The sequence below is a fragment of the Moschus berezovskii genome, chromosome 5 (genome assembly GCF_049115385.1).
Source record: "Moschus berezovskii isolate FMDL1 chromosome 5, NW_MosBer_1.0, whole genome shotgun sequence".
Lineage (NCBI taxonomy): Eukaryota > Metazoa > Chordata > Mammalia > Artiodactyla > Moschidae > Moschus > Moschus berezovskii.
The window spans coordinates 12,973,456-12,993,169 of NC_142464.1; the positions used below are offsets into that span (position 1 = coordinate 12,973,456).

The following is a 19,714-nucleotide window of genomic DNA, read 5'->3' on the forward strand; positions in this document are numbered from 1 at the left end:
TCCAAGGAGTAAGCGTCTTTTAATTTCACGGCTGCAATCAGCATCCACAGTAATCTTGGAGTCCAAAAAAAAAGTCTGACACTGCTTCCACTATTTCCCCATCTATTTCCCAGGAAGCGATGGGACCAGATGCCATGATCTTTGTTTTCTGAATGTTGAGCTTCAAGCCAACCATTTCACTCTCCTCTTTCACTTTCATCAAGAGGCTTTTTAGTTCCTCTTCACTTTCTGCCATAAGGGTGGTGTCATCTGCATATCTGAGGTTATTGATATTTCTCCCAGCAATCTTGATTCCAGCCTGTGCTTCTTCCAGCCCAGCGTTCCTCATGATGTACTCTGCATAGAAGTTAAATAAGCAGGGTGACAATATACAACCTTGACGTACTCCTTTTCCTATTTGGAACCAGTCTGTTGTTCCATGTCCAGTTCTAACTGTTGCTTCCTGACCTGCATACAGGTTTCTCAAGAGGCAGGTCAGGTGGTCTGGTATTCCCATCTCTTTCAGAATGTTCCACAGTTTATTGTGATCCACACAGTCAAAGGCTTTGGCATAGTCAATGAAGCAGAAATATATGTTTTTCTGGAACTCTCTTGCTTTTTCCATGATCGAGCGGATGTTGGCAATTTGATCTCTGGTTCAAACTGGAGCCAAAGCAAAAACAATACCCAGTTGTGGATGCGACTGGTGACAGAAGTAGGTCTGATGCTGTAAATAGCAATATTGCATAGGAACCTGTAATCTTAGGTCCAAGAATCAAGACAAATGGAAGTGGTCAAGCAGGAGATGGAAAGAGTGAACGTACACGTTCTAGGAATCAGTGAACTAAAATGGACTGGAACGGGTGAATTTAACTCAGGTGACCATTATATCTACTACTGTGGGCAGGAATCCCTTAGAAGAAATGGAGTAGCCATCATGGTCAACAAGAGTCCGAAATGCAGTACTTGGATGAAATCTCAAAAATGACAGAATGATCTCTGTTCATTTCCAAGGCAAACCATTCAATATTACAGTAATCCAAACCTATGCCCCAATCAGTAACGCTGAAGAAGCTGAAGTTGAACGGTTCTATGAAGACCTACAAGACCTTTAGAACTAACACCCAAAAAAGATGTCCTTTTCATTATAGGGGACTGGAATGCAAAAGTGGAAGTCAAGAAACACCTGGAGTAACAGGCACATTTGGCCTTGGAGCACGGAATGAAGCAGGGCAAAGGCTAATTGAGTTTTGCCAAGAGAACGCACTGGTCATAGCAAACACCCTCTTCCAACAACACAAGAGAAGATGCTACACATGGACATCACCAGATGCTCAACACTGAAATCAGATTGATTATATTCTTTGTAGCCAAAGATGGAGAAGCTGTATACAGTTAGCAAAAACAAGACCAGGAGCTGACTGTGGCTCAGATCATGAACTCCTTATTGCCAAATTCAGACTATAATTGAAGAAAGTAGGGAAAACCACTAGATCATTCAGATATGACCTAAATCAAATCCCTTATGATTATACAGTGGAAGTGAGAAATAGATTTAAGGGACTAGATCTTATAGATAGAGTGCCTGATGAACTATGGATGGCAGTTCATGACATTGTACAAGAGACAGGGATCAAGACCATCCCCATGGAAAAGGAATGCAAAAAAGCAAAATGGCTGTCTAAGAGGCCTTACAAATAGCTGTAAAAAGAAGAGAACCGAAAAGCAAAGGAGAAAAGGAAAGATATAAGCATCTGAATGCAGAGTTCCAAAGAATAGCAAGGAGAGATAAGAAAGCCTTCCTCAGCGATCAATGCAGAGAAATAGAGGGAAACAACAGAATAGGAAAAACAAGAGATCTCTTCAAGAAAATTAGAGATACCAAGGGAACATTTCATGCAAAGATGGGCTCGATAAAGGACAGAAATGGTATGGACCCAACAGAAGCAGAAGATATTAAGAAAAGGTGGCAAGAATACACAGAAGAACTGTACAAAAAGATCTTCACGAACAAGATAATCATGATGGTGTGATCACTGACCTAGAGCCAGACATCTTGGAATGTGAAGTCAAGTGGGCCTTAGAAAGCATCACTATGAACAAAGCTAGTGGAGGTGATAGAATTTCAGTTGAGCCATCAAATCCTGAAAGATGATGCTGTGAAAGTGCTGCACTCAATATGCCAGCAAATTTGGAAAACTCAGCACTGGCCACAGGACTGGAAAATTCCAATCCCAAAATTATAAATATTAAATATTGGTATTTTAAGTAAGTGCTTATATTCTTAACTATAACACACTGACCTCTACGGACTCTAACATGAAAAAGAATACCTGAGTAACTCAAACACTTTTTTAATTTATATTTAGCTATTGGAACTTTCTTTAGGTTATTACTACATAAAGGTTAAGAGCTTAGAGTTCTTAGGGCTCCAGATAAAACTTTTCAATATGCATATAGAATGGAATTTATTACAAAAATTCTATTACTTTATCATACAAAATTTAAACTCTTGGATTTCACTGACCAAATCTTAGAGATGGGCCAGAGAAAATAAAGTTCAACCTAACTGCTAACCATAGATATAATAAGATTAATTTTTCAATTTCCTTTTGCCTAAATTGAAAATGATTATTTTCTATATTAATTTTGATGAGGAAAAATAGATATTTCTTAAAACTGTCAGAAAGAATATTAACTTGTACAACTATTTGGAAAACCTCTCAGCCCTAAATATCAACAGCACTACATCTTTAACCTTAAGTTTTGGGGATACTATATATTTCTGTGTTATTCAACAATAAACACAGATTATACTTATCAGAGGAGAGGAAAAACTTGTAAAATAAAGTAAAAATGTAAATAAATGTGGCAGAGTTATTGAAGCTGATAGGAAAAGCTTCAAGGAAGAAAAATTGAAGTTATATCTTGAAGAGTAAGTAATATTAACAGTAGTAACAACTATTAACTCGGAAGGGGATATGCAAGGATTCAAAGCAGTTTCCTGTGAAACATCAGTTTACAGAGTTTCAGTCCATTGCCTTCCCTACCTCTCTTCTGTGTTCAGCGCTTCTGATCACATGCTCCTCCTCACTTAGGGAAACTCTCTATGTCCTTGGCTTCCATGACATTCAAACTGTCTTGATTCACCTCATTCATCTGTGACCCATTCTTTTCACATCTTTTCTATGTGCCTCTTAAATATAAGTTTCTGAAGGCTTTACTGTAAATTCACATTGTATCCTAATTGAGATACTATCTCAAGACACATTCATTTATTCTCATAGGTTTAATGTGCAAACCCTTTAAAATCTGTCTTTTGAGATGGCCAGATCTTTCTGTTAAGTTGCATACTCCTATTACAACCTCCACTTGAATGTCTCTCATACACCTCTAATCAACACATTCAGCATATCCTAACCCCTGTAATCCTGCTCCTCTTCTTAAACTGACTCTCAGCCGGTAATAACTGAACCCAGTTACCCCAAGACTCAACCTTCTGGGCATCCTTACCTCTTTCCCTCATCCCAATCACTAGATCTCACCAGGCATACCTACAGAACATTACTGAATTGATCACCTTTCTATCCTTATTACCATCACCCTAATTCAGGGAACCTTCTTCTCCTAACCAGACTACTGCAACAGTCTTCATTTTCTCTGGACCATCCTTTTCCACACACTAATTAGACCATTTTACTAAACTGGTTAAAGTCCCTCAAATATTCCTTAATGCCTTCAGGATAAAAGTCCAAGCTTCTAAGACAGCATCTCTAGACAGTCTCCATCTGTGTTTCAACACAATTAACATACATACACACCTCCATTCTCATCTCTTTGCCTCCTGCTCTTGCTGTGCCTTCAGCTTGGAATTCCTAGCCCAGCCCACAACTGGCCAATTCTAGCTAATCTGTTCATGCATAACCTCCTCTTTATGTCCCCAGGCTTCCTCAACTTGGTCAGGTTTTTTTTTCAGATCATCTTATACTGAACTAACAAAATGATACTGCAATTATCTGTTTAGGTCACTGCTTATTCCATTCAACTGTGTGCTCATTAAGGCCAAATACAAAGTCTCATTCATCTTTGAATCTCCAGTACCTAGTTGCCTAATACACAGCAAGTGTGAAGTGAAGTCGTTCAGTCGTGTCCAACTCTTTGTGACCCCGTGGACTGTAGCCCACCAGGTTCCTCTGTCCATGGGATTCTCTAGACAAGAATATTGGAGTGGGTTGCCATTTCCTTCTCCAGGGGGTCTTCCTGACCCAGGGATCGAACCCAGGTCTCCCGCATTGCAGGCAGATGCTTTAACCTGAGCCACCAGGGAAGCCCAGAGTGGTACTCAATAAATATATATTTGCTATTTTTGTTATTGACCAGTAAAAACAGATTACTTTATGTAACTCACTGAAGCTATCAGTTTGTTTACTTTCATTTAGGAAAACAGAACTTTACTGCAACTATATAAGACAGATTATATATATATTTAAATCTATTATACTGTAAGTTCTTTAAAGAGTAAAAATTATGCTAATATATATGTGTGTGTGATACTCTAACATCCACTGAAACTAACCAAATAGAGAAAGCTATCAACCATTCAATCTGTTTTTAGACTTATTTCTAGCTATACATCCAAGGACTCTAAGATTGGAATTTTAAGGCTTCTACAGACAACTTACTTATTCCCTGCTCAGCTTCTGCTTCAAAAAGAAAGACCAAAGATATTATTTGTTACTTTGTACCTTACATCTTCAGCCATAATACATACCCTAAATCTATATTTATAATTCCTAAAACAGTATTTATAATATTATTCTCTCATCAGATAAAGATATATTCATTTGAAAAATAAATAATTCATTACAACGTAGAAAGTTTCATCATACATCATCCCAAGTCCAGCATTTTTCATTAGCAGTGATGCCAGTCTCTCTGTAATATTCTTCTAAAGGTGGTTCAAGAAGGATCACATCAAATTTGGGTGTCAGTTCTCTGATGTCAAAGGCTTCTATATCTGCTTGTAAGTACCTATTTGGTTAAAGCATAAAAAGTAAGAGATTACAGATGGTAATGAAAAAAAGTTTCTTAAATACTTCCTAATACTATTTTAAAGTCATCATGAGCTAATAACTAAATACCTTTTTATGGAGGAATCTCTCTCCTCAGTATGGACAGTAAAACTATCTACCACTATTATTCCTGACGACATGGACAGAATCATACTACAAAGCAAAACCATGATCCCACAGGAACATCCTGATTATAAACCTCTCTCATTTTTTATACTGAAAATCCATACTCAGATGTGAGTCTCTAAGTCCGTTTCCATTATCATCATAATACTTTGAGGAATATTACATTATTTTTTCCTGCAATTGTCCTTTAGAAAAATTGTTTTGTTTTAAATTCCTCCATCTAAAAAAGTTTCTAAAGATAGACATAATTTTCTTTTGCTAGTTAGCTATTTATATTGCTAGTATTTATATTAACAGTCCTTTCCAGCCACTTAGTATAAATTACTACTAGCCTTTATTTAACAGTTATTTCTACACAGTACGAAGGTATTTCAAATATAAATATAAAACACTTTGGGGCTTCCCCGGTGGCTCAGCAGTTAAGAATTCACCTGCAGTGCAGAAGACTCAGGTTCAATCCCTGGGTCGGGAAGATCCCCTGGAGGAGGGCATGGCAACCCACTCCAGTATTCTTGCCCGCATAATCCCATGGACAGAGAAGCCTGGAGGGCTACAGTCCATAGGGTCGCAAAGAGTCGGACACAACTGAAGCAACCTAGCATGCATGCATAAGATACTTTAAATGTAAAATATTTCTAAATATGATAAATATTAGCCTGTTAAAATTTTTTCCACTAACTCAGTTATCTTTATGGTTTTTCTAATCATTAATAGCATACATTTTAGCAAACTGTTAAATGTACAAAATGTTCAAAGTAAGCTAAAGAGTCTCCAATTTCAAGGATAATACACATTTTTTGAGGGAAACGTTATTTTGTTAGCAGAGGCTAAAATGAATTTTTGTATTCCAAAATGTTAAGAATAGTATCCCTAGATGCCAAGTTATAATTAACTTTCATTTTCTTATTTTCTCTCTCTTAAGTTTTCTAACTTTCTTATATGCAATTTTTGAGAAGAAAAGATATTTAAAAACATTTAAAGATAGTTAGGAATACAACAAATAAGATTTTCTAAGAAAAAATACTTAAAGACACTCTAAATTATCTAGTAAACTGAAAACAAATCAAATGACAACCTACTGTATACTCAGAACCAGAGTTTCAAACCAATACATTTCACTATAAAGAAGAAAGAGTGTGTTAACCTTTCAAAAATGAATTTTTTTCCAACTTCAGAAAGGTTACATGACATAGACTAATATTTTAAGCCCGAGTTGAGAACAAAAAACCCCACTTACATAGGAGGAGTGTTAGATTTAGCTATTAACTCATCCTTCAGTCTGATGAGCTCCCGCAATTTAGGGTATTCTTCAAATCTGTCAGCCAAACCTGGAGAGGAAAAACAGTAAATTCCAAATTTGAATACAACCAGAGATCAAATTGCCAACATCCGCTCGATCATGGAGAAAGCAAGAGAGTTCCAGAAAAACATATATTTCTGCTTCATTGACTATGCCAAAGCTTTTGACTGTGTGGATCACAATAAACTGTGGAAAATTCTGAAAGAGACGGGAATACCAGACCACCTGACCTGCCTCTTGAGAAACCTGTATGCAGGTCAGGAAGCTACAGTTAGAACTGTACATGGAACAACAGACTGGTTCCAAATAGGAAAAGGAGTACGTCAAGGTTGTATATTGTCACCCTGCTTATTTAACTTATATGCAGAGTACATCATGAGGAACGCTCAGCTGGAAGAAGCACAAGCTGGAATCAAGATTGCTGGGAGAAATATCAATAACCTCAGATATGCAGATGACACCACCCTTATGGTAGAAAGTGAAGAGGAACTCAAAAGCCTCTTGATGAAAGTGAAAGAGGAGAGTGAAATGGTTGGCTTGAAGCTCAACATTCAGAAAACAAAGATCATGGCATCTGGTCCCATCACTTCATGGGAAATAGATGGGGAAACAGTGGAAACAGTGTCAGACTTTATTTTTTTGGGCTTCAAAATCACTGCAGATGCTGATTGCAGCCAGGAAATTAAAAGATGCTTACTTCTTGGAAGGAAAGTTATGACCAAGCTAGATAGCATATTAAAAAGCAGAGACATTACTTTGCCAACAAAGGTCCGTCTAGTCAAGGCCATGGTTTTTCCAGTGGTCATGTATGGATGTGAGAGTTGGACTGTGAAGAAAGCTGATCGCCGAAGAATTGATGCTTTTGAACTGTGGTGCTGGAGAAGACTCTTGAGAGTCCCTTGGACTGCAAGGAGATCCAACCAGTACATTCTAGAGGAGATCAATCCTGGGTGTTCACTGGAAGGACTGATGCTGAAACTGAAACTCCAATACTATGGCCACCTCATGCGACGAGTTGACTCACTGGAAAAGACTCTGATGCTGGGAGGGATTGGGGGCAGGAGGAGATGGGGACGACAGAGAATGAGATGGATGGATGGCATCACCAACTCGATGGACATGAGTTTGAGTGAACTCTGGGAGTTGCTGATGGACAGGGAGGCCTGGCATGCTGTGATTCATGGGGTCGCAAAGAGTCGGACAGGACTGAGCGACTGAACTGAACTGAACTGAGTATCAGTGAATTCAAAGGTGATGAGCCTGCTCAGGAAAACAAAACAAGACACAACCAACTTACCATTCTCACATCCTTTGTAAAAAAGTTAGTTTTGAGTATTTTTAAATACTTCATATACACATTTTATACCTAATGACCCTAATTTCACATGTAAACAAACACCCAGGTGTTTTAAAAGCCAGATGGTTTAAGTCAATTAACCATTTTTCAAACTTATTATATTAAATAATCTTCTTAAAGTATCAAGTTTACACATTCTGTTCTTAGGAAAAGAAAGTTTTTTTTATTCATGCTTTTTTCTTTTTTTATTAAAAATACAAAAAAACAACTCTCCCAAAGATCTATTGACTGTTCAGTTTTCCCTAGTTTGACAGTTATCCAAAGCAGAGAAAATGAAGATGTCTTATCCTTACCACTGATGATCTTAAATGGCTTAAATTATGGACACAATCCCAGAACCAATCTAGGCAGGAAGATAATGAGTCCCTATTAGTCGATTAGCTCTCACCTCACTCACTCTGATTACTTATCTGAATTGTACTACCAACTCCAAGACAAGTCATTTTCTCTAAGAACATATCCTATATCAATATTTATAGTTTTAAAGATCTCATATCTCCACATATTATAAACCAAATCTTCATATATATTTTCAAGCTTAGGATCTTCAAAAACACCTCCAAGTCCAAGAAAGGTTAAAAGCAGGAGCCTCATTGTTTCCATGTCCTTAAAAATATTTAAATCTTTGAACCTCAGAAGAGATTTTAGGTAAAACAGCATAATGCCTGTTTAAACAACTGTAGGGTTAAGTAGAGTTGGACACGACTGAAGTGACTTAGCAGCAGGGTTAAATAGGGCTTTGAATATCAAAGATTCCTAAAAGATCTTATTTTACTTTATCCTTCTTCCTAACAAGAATCATAATCATCTTAAAAACCAAAAGTACATTTTCAGAACCCTAATATCAAAGATTAAAAAAATGAAAGATTTTGTGAAGTATCCTTAATCAGTGGTTACAGATCAAATTTCAAATGAAACAAGTTTGAAGATTTTATTATATTTGAGTTTCAATCACAGTAGAGTCAGTTCTCAATCATCTACAAAACAGAGGTACAACTTTTTCTCAATCCATAATAGTTTCCTAAGTACATTTTCTTTGCCTTGGAGAAATAAACGTCTTAAAAGCAGAAAGGCCAATAATGAAATCTGGCTATATTACCTATAAATTTAAAAAAAAGAAAGCTTTATTGAAGTCTAATTGATACACAAAAACCTTATACATTAAACTTATATTTAATGGATGCAATCTGATGAGTTTTAACACATGCATATAGCTGTGAAACCATAACCACAATCAAGGTAAGACATATTAATAACCTTCAGAAGTTTCTTTGTGTTCCTCTGGTTTTGGCGTGTGTATGTGCAGTAAGACCCCTTAATGGATCACTGCCTCGTAATGGCGAACGGGATAGCATAACTCAATGAAGCTATGAGCCATGCTGTGAAGGCCCACCCAAGACAGACGAGTCACAGTGAAGGGTTCTAACAAAACGTGATCCACTGGAGGAGAGAATGGCAAACCACTCCAGTATACAAGCCTTGAGAACTCCATGAACTGTATAAAAAGGCAAAAAGATGTGACACTGAAAGATGAGCCGCTCCAGGTTGGAAGGTGTCCAATATGCTACCGGGGAAGAGCAGAGTACAACTACTAATAGCTCCAGAAAGAATGAAGCAGCTGTGCCAAAGCGGAAACAACACTCAGTTGTGGGTGGTCTGGTGATGTAAGTATAATCAGGTGTTTTAAAGAACAGCACTGCATAGGAGCCTGGAATGTTAAGATTCATGAATCAAGGTAAACTGGACATGGTCATGCAGGAGGTGACAAGAGTAAACATTGACATCTTAAGAACCCATGAACTAAAACGAATGGGAATGGGTGAAATTAATTCAGATGATCACTGGAACTACTACTGTTGACAACAATCCTTAAAGGAAGCAACCTAGAAGTCCATCGACAGATGAATGGATAAAGAATTTGTGGTACATATGGCAAGCCACTCCAGTACTCTTGCCTAGAAAATCCCATGGATGGAGGAGCCTGGTAGGCTGCAGTCCGTGGGGTCGCTAGGGGTCGGACACGACTGAGCGACTTCACTTTCACACATTGGAGAAGGAAATGGCAGCCCGCTCCTGTGTTCTTGCCTGGAGAATCCCAGGGACGGGGGAGCCTGGTGGGCTTCTGTCTATGGGGTCACACAGAGTCGGACACAACTGAAGTGACTTAGCAGCAGTAGCAGCATGCACAATGGAATAGTACTCAGCCATAAAAAGGAATGCATTTGAGTCAGTTCTGATTAGATGGATGAATGTAGACCTTATTATACAGAGTGAAGTCAATCAGAAAGAGAAAGATAAATATCGTATTCTAACACATATCTACAGAATCTGGAAAAATGGTACTGGAGAATTTATTTACAGGGTAGCAATGCAGAAACAGAGAAGTCTTATGGACATGGGGAGAGGGGAGGAGAGGGTGAGATGTATGGAAAGAGTAACATGGAAACTTCCATTACCATATGTAAAATAGATAGACAATGGGAATTTGCTGTATGGCTCAGGAAACTCAAACAGGGGCTCTGTATCAATCTAGAGGGGTGGGAGATGGGAGGGAGGTTCAAAAGGGACATGTGTATGCCCATGGCTGATTTATGTTGATGTTTGAGAGAAAACAACAAAATTCTGTAAAGCAATTATCCTTCAATAAAAAAATTAATTAAAAAAAAATGAATCCCTTAAAAGAAATGGAGTAACCCTTATAATCACCGACTCGATGGACATGAGTTTGAGTGAACTCCGGGAGTTGGTGATGGACAGGGAGGCCTGGCGTGCTGTGATTCATGGGGTCGCAAAGAGTCAGACATGACTGAGCGACTGAACTGAACTGAACCCTTATAATCAACAAGAGTCTGAAATGCATTACCTTGGGTGCAACCTTAAAAATGACAGAATGATTTCAGTTCATTTTCAAGGCAAACTATTCCACATCACAGTAATACAAGTCTATGCCCCAGCCACCAATGCTGAAGAAGCTGATCAGATCTAAGAAGACCTAGAAGACTTCCTAGAACACCAAAAAAAGATGTCCTATTCATCACAAAGAAAGCCGAGTGCCAAAGAATTGACCTTCTGAACTGTGGTGCTGGAGAAGACTCTTGAGAGTCCCTTGGACTGCAAGGAGATCCAACCAGTCCATCCTAAAGGAACTCAGTCCTAAATATTCATTGGAAGGACTGATGCTGAAGCTGAAACTCCAATATTTTGGCCACCTGATGTGAAGAACTGACTCACTAGAAAAAGACCCTGTTACTGGAAAGATTGAGGGCAGGAGGAGAAGGGGATGACAGGGGATGAGATGGTTGAATGGCATCACCGACTAAATGGACATAAGTTGGAGCAAGCTCCAAGAGTTGGCGAAGGACAGGGGAGCTTGGCATGCTGCAGTCCATGGGGTCGCAAAGAGTCAGACACAACTGAGCGACTGAACTGAACTGATTCATCATAAGGGACTGGAATGCAAAGTAGGAAGTCAAGAGATAGCTGGAATAACTTGGAGTACAAAATGAAGCAGGGCAATGGCTGACAGAATTTTGCCAAGAGAATACACTTGTCAGAGCTAACACCCTTTGAAAACAACACAAGAGATGACTTTACAACATGGACATCACCAAATGATCAATACTGATATCAGATTGATTACATTCTTCATAGCTGAAGACAGAGAAGCTGTACAGAGTCAACAAAAACAAGACCTGGAGCTGACTGTGGCTCATATCATCAGCTCCTCACAGGAAAATTCAAGCCTAAACTAAAGAAAGTGGGGACAACTACTAGGCCAGTCAGGTAAGACTTAAATCAAATTCCCTATGAATATCAGTGGAGGTGACAAATAGACTCAAATGATTAGATCCAGTGAACAGAGTGCTTGAAGAACTATGGACAGAGGTCTATAATACTGTACAGGAGGCAGCAAACAACACCATCCCAGCTGAGGAAAGAAGAGAAGCAAAAAGAAAGGGTGAAATGGAAAGGTTCACCCAACTAAATCAAGAGTTCTACAAAACAGCAAGAGACCAGACGGTCTTCTTCCATGAACAGTACAAAGAAATAGAGGAAAATAACAGAAAGCTTAAGGCTAGGAGATCTCTTCAAGAAGACTGGAAACATCAAAGGAACATTTCATCCAAAGATGGACACAATAAGGACAAAAACAGTAAAGACCTAATTGAAGCAGAAGAGATCAAGAAGAGACGGAAAAGATACACAGAAGAATTGTACAAAAAAGATCTTAATGACCTGGCTAATCACGATGGTGTAGTCTCTCATTCAGTCAGACATCCTGGAGTGTGAAGTCAGGTGGGTCTTTGGAAGCACTGCTGCCAAAAAGCTTGTGGAGGTGACGAAACGCCAGCAGAAATATTTAAAATCCTAAAAGATGATGCTATTAAAGCGCTGTACTTAGTAAGTCAGCAAATTTGGAAAATCCAGCAGTGATCACAGGACTGGAAAAGGTCAATCCTCATCCCAGCTCCCAAGAAGGACAGTACTAAAGAATGTTCAAACCAATGGACAATTGCACTCATCTCCCATGTTAGTAAAGTTATGTTCAAAATCCTCCAAGGCAGGCTTCAGCATTACATGAACCAAGAACTTCCAGAAGTTCAAGCAAGCTGCATTCAGAAAAGGCAGAGGAACCAGAGATCACATTGTCAACCTTCACTGGATCACAAAGCAAGCAAGGGAATTCCAGAAACACATCTACCTCTGTTTCACTGACTACGCTAAAGCCTTTGACTGTGTGGATCATAACTGTGGAAGACTAAAGAGATGGGAATATCAGACCATATTACCTGTCTCCTGAGAAACCTGTATGCAGGTCAAGAAGCAACAGGTAGAGCCCGATAGGGAACAACTGCCTGGTTCGGGATTGAGAAAGCAGTAGGACAAGATTGGTATTATCAACCCTGTCTATTCGACTTATACACAAAGTACATCATTGGAAATACTAGACTGGATGAGTCACAAGCTGGAATCAAGATTGCCAGGAGAAATATCAGTAACTTCAGATATGCAGATGATACCACTCTAATGGCAAAGCATGAAGAGGAACTAAAGAGCCTCTTGATGAGAGTGAAAGAGGAGAGTGAAAATGCTGGCTTAAAACTTAATATTAAAAAAACCAAGATCATGGCATCCATTCCTATCACTTCAGGACAAAGAGAAGGGGAAAAGAGGAAAGCAGTGACAAATTTTCTCTTCTTGGGTTTTAAAATGACCACGGATGGTGACTGCAGCCATAAAATTAGAAGACAACTGCTTCTCGGCAGGAAAGCTACAGCAAACCTAGACAGTATGTTAAAAAGCAAAGACATCACTTGGTCAACAAAGGTCCATATAGTCAATCAAGGCTATGATCTTTCCAGTAGTCATGTACGGATGTGAAAGTTGGACCATAAAAAAGGGTGAGCACCAAAGAAGTGATGCTTTTGAATTCGTGCTGGAGAAGACTCTTGAGAGTCCCTTGGAAAGCAAGGAGATCAAACTAAATCAAATCTTAAAGGAAATCAACCATGAACACTCTTTGGAAGGACTGATGCTAAAGCTGTAGTTCCAATCCTTTGGCCACCTGATACAAAGAGCTGACTCATTAGAAAAGACCCTGATGCTGGGAAAGATTAAAAGCAGGAGAAGAGGACAACACAGGATGATGATTGGATGGCATCACTAATTCAATGGACATGACTTGGGCAAACTCTGGGAGATGGTGAGGGCCAGAAAAGCCTGGCGTGATGCAGCCCATGGGGTCACAAAGAGCCAGACACAATGTGGAAACTCAACAAGTATCTTGAAGTAAGATAAAATATACCCTCTTATATTTTTTGAAATATTGACTACGGTCAGCAGTATTACTGAGTATAGACAATTTTCTATACAGCAGATCTATAGAATCTTTTCATCATAGGGGCCTGGAACGCAAAGTAGGAAGTCAAGAGATAACTGGATTAACAGGTAAGATTGGCCTTGGAGTACAAAATGAAGCAGGGCAAAGGCTAACAGACTTTTGCCAAGAGAACATACTGGTCATAACAAACACCCTCTTCCAACAACACAAGAGACAACTCTACACATGGACATCACCAGACGGAGAAGATGGGGAAGCTCTATACAATCAGCAAAAATAAGACCAGGAGCTGACTGTGGCTCAGATCATGAACTCCTTATTGCAAAATTCAGACTTAAACTCAAGAAAGTAGGGAAAACCACTAGGCCATTCAGGTACGACCCAAATCAAATCCATTATGATTATACAGTGGAAGTGACAAATAGATTCAAGGGATTAGATCTGAGAAGAGTGTGTCTGAAGAACTATGGATAGGGTTACAGGAGATAGTGACCAAAATCATCCCCAAGAAAAAGAAATAAAACAAGGCAAAATGATTATCTGAGGAGGCTTTACAAATAGCTGAGAAAAGAAGAGAAGTGAAAGGCAAAGGAGAAAAGGAAAGATATATCCATCTGAATGCAGAGTCCCAAAGAATAGCAAGGAGATACGAAAGCATTCCTAAGTAATCAATGCAAAGAGAGAGAGGAAAACAACAGAATAGGAAAGACTAGAGATCTCTTCAAGAAAATTTAGAGATACCAAGGGAACATTTCACGCAAAGATGGGCACAATAAAGAAAAGAAACGGTATGGAACAGAAGCAGAAGAGATATAAAGAGAAGTGGTAAAAATACACTGAAGAACTTCACAAAAAAGGTCTTAATGACCCAGGTAACCATGATGGTGTGATCTCTCACCTAGAGCCAGACCTCCTGGAGTATGAAGTCAAGTGGGCCTTAGGAAGCATTAATATGAACAAAGCTAGTAGAGGTGATGGAATTCCAGCTGAGCTATTTCAAATTCTAAAAGATGATATGCCAGCAAATTTAGAAAACTCAGGAGTGGCCACAGGACTGGAAAAGATCAGTCTTCATTCCAATCTCAAAGAAGGGCAATGCCAAAGAATGTCAAACATTCACACAACTACGCTCATTTCACATACTAACAAGGTAATGCTCAAAATCCTTCAAGCTAGGCTTCAGCAGTACACGAATCGAGAACTTCCAGATTTCACAATGTACAAGGTGTATTTAGGAAAGGCAGAGGAATCAGAGATCACACTGCCAACATCCTTTGGATCATAGAAAAAGCAAGGGAATTTCAGAAAAATATCTACTTCTGCTTCATTGACTACATTAAAGCCTTCAACTGTGTGGATCACAAGAAACTGTGGAAAATTCTTCAAGATATGGGACTACCAGACCGCCTTACCTTCCTCCTGAGAAACCTGTATGCAGGTCAAGAAGCAACATTTAGAACAAGATATGGCACAACAGACTGGTTCCAAATTGCAAAAAGAGTACATCAAGGCTGTATATTGTCACCCTGCTTCTTTAACTTATATACAGAGTACATCATCAGAAATGAGGAGCTGGTTGAATCACAAGCTGGAATCAAGATTGCCGGGAGAAATATCAATAACCTCAGATATGCAGATGACACCACTCCAACGGCAGAAAGCAAAGAGGAACTAAAGAGTCTCTTGAAGAAGGTGAAAGAGGAGAGTGACAAAGCTGACTTAAAACTCAACATTCAAAAAACTACAATAATGGCATCTAGTCCCATCACTTCATGGGAAATAGTGGGGAAAATAATGGAAACAGTGATAGACTTTATTTTCTGGGCTGTAAACTATTACAAACCTAGACAGGATATTAAAAAGCAGAGATATCACTTTGCTGACAAAGGTACGAATAGTCAAAATTACGGTTTTTCCAATAGACACATAGGGCTATGAGAGTTGCACTATTAAAGTCTGAGTGTTAAATAATTGATGCTTCTGAAATGTGGTGATGAAAGACTCTCGAGATCCCTTGGACAGCAAGGAGATCAAACCAGTAATCCTAAAGGAAATTAACCCTGAATATTCATCGGAAGGACTGATGCTAAAGCTCTTAATAGCCTGGCCACCTGATGCAAAGAGCTGACTCACTGGAAAAGTGATGCTGGGAAAGATTGATGGCAGAGGAGAAAGGGATGGCAGAGGTTGAGATGGTTGGATGGCATCACCAAGTCAAGGGACGTAAGTCTGAGCAAATTCCAGGAGACAGTGAAGGACAGGGAAGCCTTTCATGCTGTGGTCCATGGAGCTGCAGAGTCAGACATGACTGAGCAACTGAACAACAAGATCTACAGAATTAATTTATCTTGCATAACTGAAACTTATGCCAACTGCACAACTTCTCATCTTCCTCTCTCTCTAGCCTGAAAGCCACTGCTGTACTCTCTTCTTCTATGAGAATCACTATTTTAGGTAGCTCATAAAAGTGTATGTATTTATATATGTACTATGATAGTTTACGTACCTCTTGAAGTGCGTGCATTTCTGTCATTCTGTAACTGGCCTATCTCACCATTATAACTTTTTGTGCTACATCTAAATTGTGACCATGAAAACATTAAAACCAGTTTCTACATGTGTTGCTTACAAGCAAAAAAGAAAAAGTATATTGGATTACATAAAAATAAAATTTTTTTGTGGCAAATGGTGCCATCAAAACAGTAAAAAGACAACCCACAGAATGGGAGAAAATATTTGCAAATCATACATCTGATAAAGGACTTACACTGAGAATATATAAAGAACTCTTCAGTTCAGTTCAGTCGCTCAGTCGTGTCCGACTCTTTGCGACCCCATGAATCACAGCATTACAATAAAATAATAAAAAGTCAAATTCCAAAAAAAAGCTTTTAGACATTTCTCCAAAATAGGTATTTAAATGGAAAAATAAGCATAGGAAAAGATTTTTAATATCATTAGTCACTAGGGAAATGCAGATCAAAACCGCAATGAAATACTACTTCGTATTCACTAGTATAGCTATAATTATAAAGACAGATAATAGAAAGTGTCAATGATACCTGAAATATCGTTGGAACCCTCATATATTGTTAGTAAAAATATATAAAGTACAGCTGCTCTGAAAAACAGATTTGCAGTTACTCAAAAAGTTAAATGTAGAACTATCACAAGACCCAGTGATTCTCTCCCAGGTATACACCCAAGAGAAATGAGAGCATACATTCACACAAAAACTCTACATGAATATTCACAGCAGGAGAGTTTTCAAGTCAGAAAGTGGAAACAATCCAAATGAATAGATAACAAAATGTGGTATGTACTTACAATGGAATATTATTTGGCCATAAAAAGAAACGAAGTACTTCTAAATGCTGCTAATATCAATGGCCCCTGAAGACACTATGTTAAATGAGAAAAGCCCAGTCACAAAACCACATATTATATGAGTCCAATTATATGAAATGTCTAGAATAGGCAAACTGATAATGAGTCAATGAATGGTTACTTAAGGCTGGTGGGGGTGGGGCAACGGTGTGAGAAGGAATGGGAATTGACTGCTAATGATTGAGTATTGAGTTTCTTTAGGGGAGATAAAAATGTTCTAAGGATGCATAATATTGTCGGTAGTAATGTAAACTGGTGCAGCAACTGTGGCAAACAGTATGGAACTACCATACTGTTTTCTCAAAAAACTAAAAATAGACATAACTATATGAATACCGAAATTCCACTCCTGGGTATATATCTGCTGCTAACTCACTTCAGTTGTGTCCAACTCTATGAGACCCCACAGACAGCAGCCCACCAGGCTCCCCTGTCCCTGGGATTCTCCAGGCAAGAACACTGGAGTGGGTTGCCACTGCCTTCTCTGGGTAAATATCTGAAGAAAACAAAAACACTAATTCAAAAAGACACATGCACCCAATGTTCTTAGCAGCACTATTTACAATAGCCAAGATATGGAAGCAACCTAAGTGCCGATCGACATATGAAAGGATAAAGAAGATGTGGTTCATATACATATACAATGGAGTACTACTACTACTAAGTCACTTCAGTCGTGTCCGACTCTGTGCAACGCTATGGACCACAGCCTACAAGGCTCCTCCGTCCAGGGGATTTTTCCAGGCAAGAGTATTGGAGTGGGGTGCCATTGCTTTCTCCTCAATGGAGTACTACTCAGCCATAAAAAGTGATTATTTTTTTCACCATTTGCAACAACATGGAGGATATTATGCTTAGTGAAATAAGTCAGAAAGACAAATACCATATATTATCACTCATGTGAAATCTAAAAAATAAAGAACAACCTAGTGAATAAAACAAAAAGAAACAGACTCAGAAAACAAATTAGTGGTTACCAGTGGGGATAGAAGAGGGAGAGCAAAATGGGGGAGGGGATTAAGAAATACAAATTTCTATATATATTATAAATAAGTTACAAGCATAATACTCAGCAGAGAGAATATAGCCAATATTTTATATTAACTATAAATGAAGTATAAACTTTAAAAATTGTGAGCCACTATTTGTACACCTAAAATATATAATATTGTATGTCAGCTATACCTCAATTTAAAAAAAAGGTGTAAAATTAGATGGTGGTGATGGTTGCACAAACCTGTAGATACTTTAAAACATTAAATTATATTATTTAAATGGGTGAATTGTATAGTACATGAATTATCTTAATCAAGCTATTTTCAAAACTGCAGGGATACTGCCTCCGATGAGCATACTGGTAGACTGAACATAGCTGAGGAAAGAATCTGAGCTTGAGGATACCTCAACATAAATCTCAAAAACTGAAAAGTAAAGAAAATAAAAATTGGAAGGGAAAGTCAGACTATCCAAGGAACATGAGATAACTACAAAAGGTGTAATGGAAATATCAGAAGAAGAAAAAAACCAGAGGAACAGAAGAAATATCTGAATCAATAATAACTGAGGGGACTTCCCTGGTGGTGCAGTCATTAAGAGCCCACCTTGCAGTGCAGGGGATGATGGTTCAATCCCTGATTGGGGAACTAAGATCCCACCTGCAGCAGGACAGCTAAGTCCATGTGGCACGCTACTGAGCCATGACAGTGAGCTCACATGCCACAACTAAGATCTGAAGAAGTCAAAAACAAACAATGATGACTAAACATTTCACAAATTAATGTCAGACATCAAACCCCAGATTTAGGAAGCTCAGAGTACCAAACAGGATACATATCAAAAAAAAAAAAAGAAAAAAAACTCAACTATACCTACACATGTCATTTTCAAGCTATAGAAAATAAAAGTCCTGAAAGAAACCAGGAAAAAAAAAACTGCTGTGGAACAAAGTTAAGAATTATATCCAACTTCTCAGAAAAAAGCAAGCAAAAAGAGAGTGAAGTAAAATACTTAGAGTACTGAAAGAAAGAAAACACCAATCCAGAATTCTGTACTTTACAAAATTAATCTTTCAAAAGTAAAGGAGAAATAAAGATTTTCTCAGAGAAACAAAAATTGAGGGAATTTGTTGCTACTAGGCCTATCTTGGAAGAAATGTTAAAAAAAAATTCTTAGAGGAAAAGAAAATGACAAAGGTCAAAAAATCAGAGTTACCTAAAGAAAGGAAGAGCATCAAAGAAGGAATAAATAAAGGCAAAATAAAAATGAGGGATAATCACAGAAACAAAGTGAAGGAAAGGAAGGAAGACGGAAAAAAGCAACTTTGCTCGATGGAAAAAGGGAGTGTACAAGGAGTACTATGGATGGAAAGGGGAAGCCAAGCTAGGAAAGAGTAATTTTGTGAGAAATAGACCACAAAATGGATAAATTACATGCATGGAACCGACAGCCAGCAATCGCATATTCCAACAAATCAGACATACCTACATCCCTGATGAAATTCTGGGGTCTATGTCCAGTGTCTACAAAATGTTGGCAGTAATCATTATGGGGATTTAAACTCTGTGTTCCCTAAAGAAAAAGTCAAAATTAAATTAATAGCTTTCACTCTGGTGGCAGATACATTAACTCAGAGCTTTATTTTTTATTATGAG

General features: G+C 38.3%; 1 protein-coding gene across 1 annotated transcript in view; it reads right to left on the reverse strand.

The window, feature by feature from the left end:
- Window positions 1–19,714, reverse strand: part of METTL14 (methyltransferase 14, N6-adenosine-methyltransferase non-catalytic subunit) — a 53,299-nt gene that overhangs the window by 26,728 nt on the left and 6,857 nt on the right. Inside the window, exons 5-7 of the mRNA XM_055434895.2 lie at window positions 19,544–19,631; window positions 6,415–6,505; window positions 4,869–5,010 (exon numbers count right to left, since the gene is read on the reverse strand). Of these exons, the coding sequence (XP_055290870.1) occupies window positions 4,869–5,010; window positions 6,415–6,505; window positions 19,544–19,631 (321 nt within the window). The remainder of the gene's footprint in view (window positions 1–4,868; window positions 5,011–6,414; window positions 6,506–19,543; window positions 19,632–19,714) is intronic.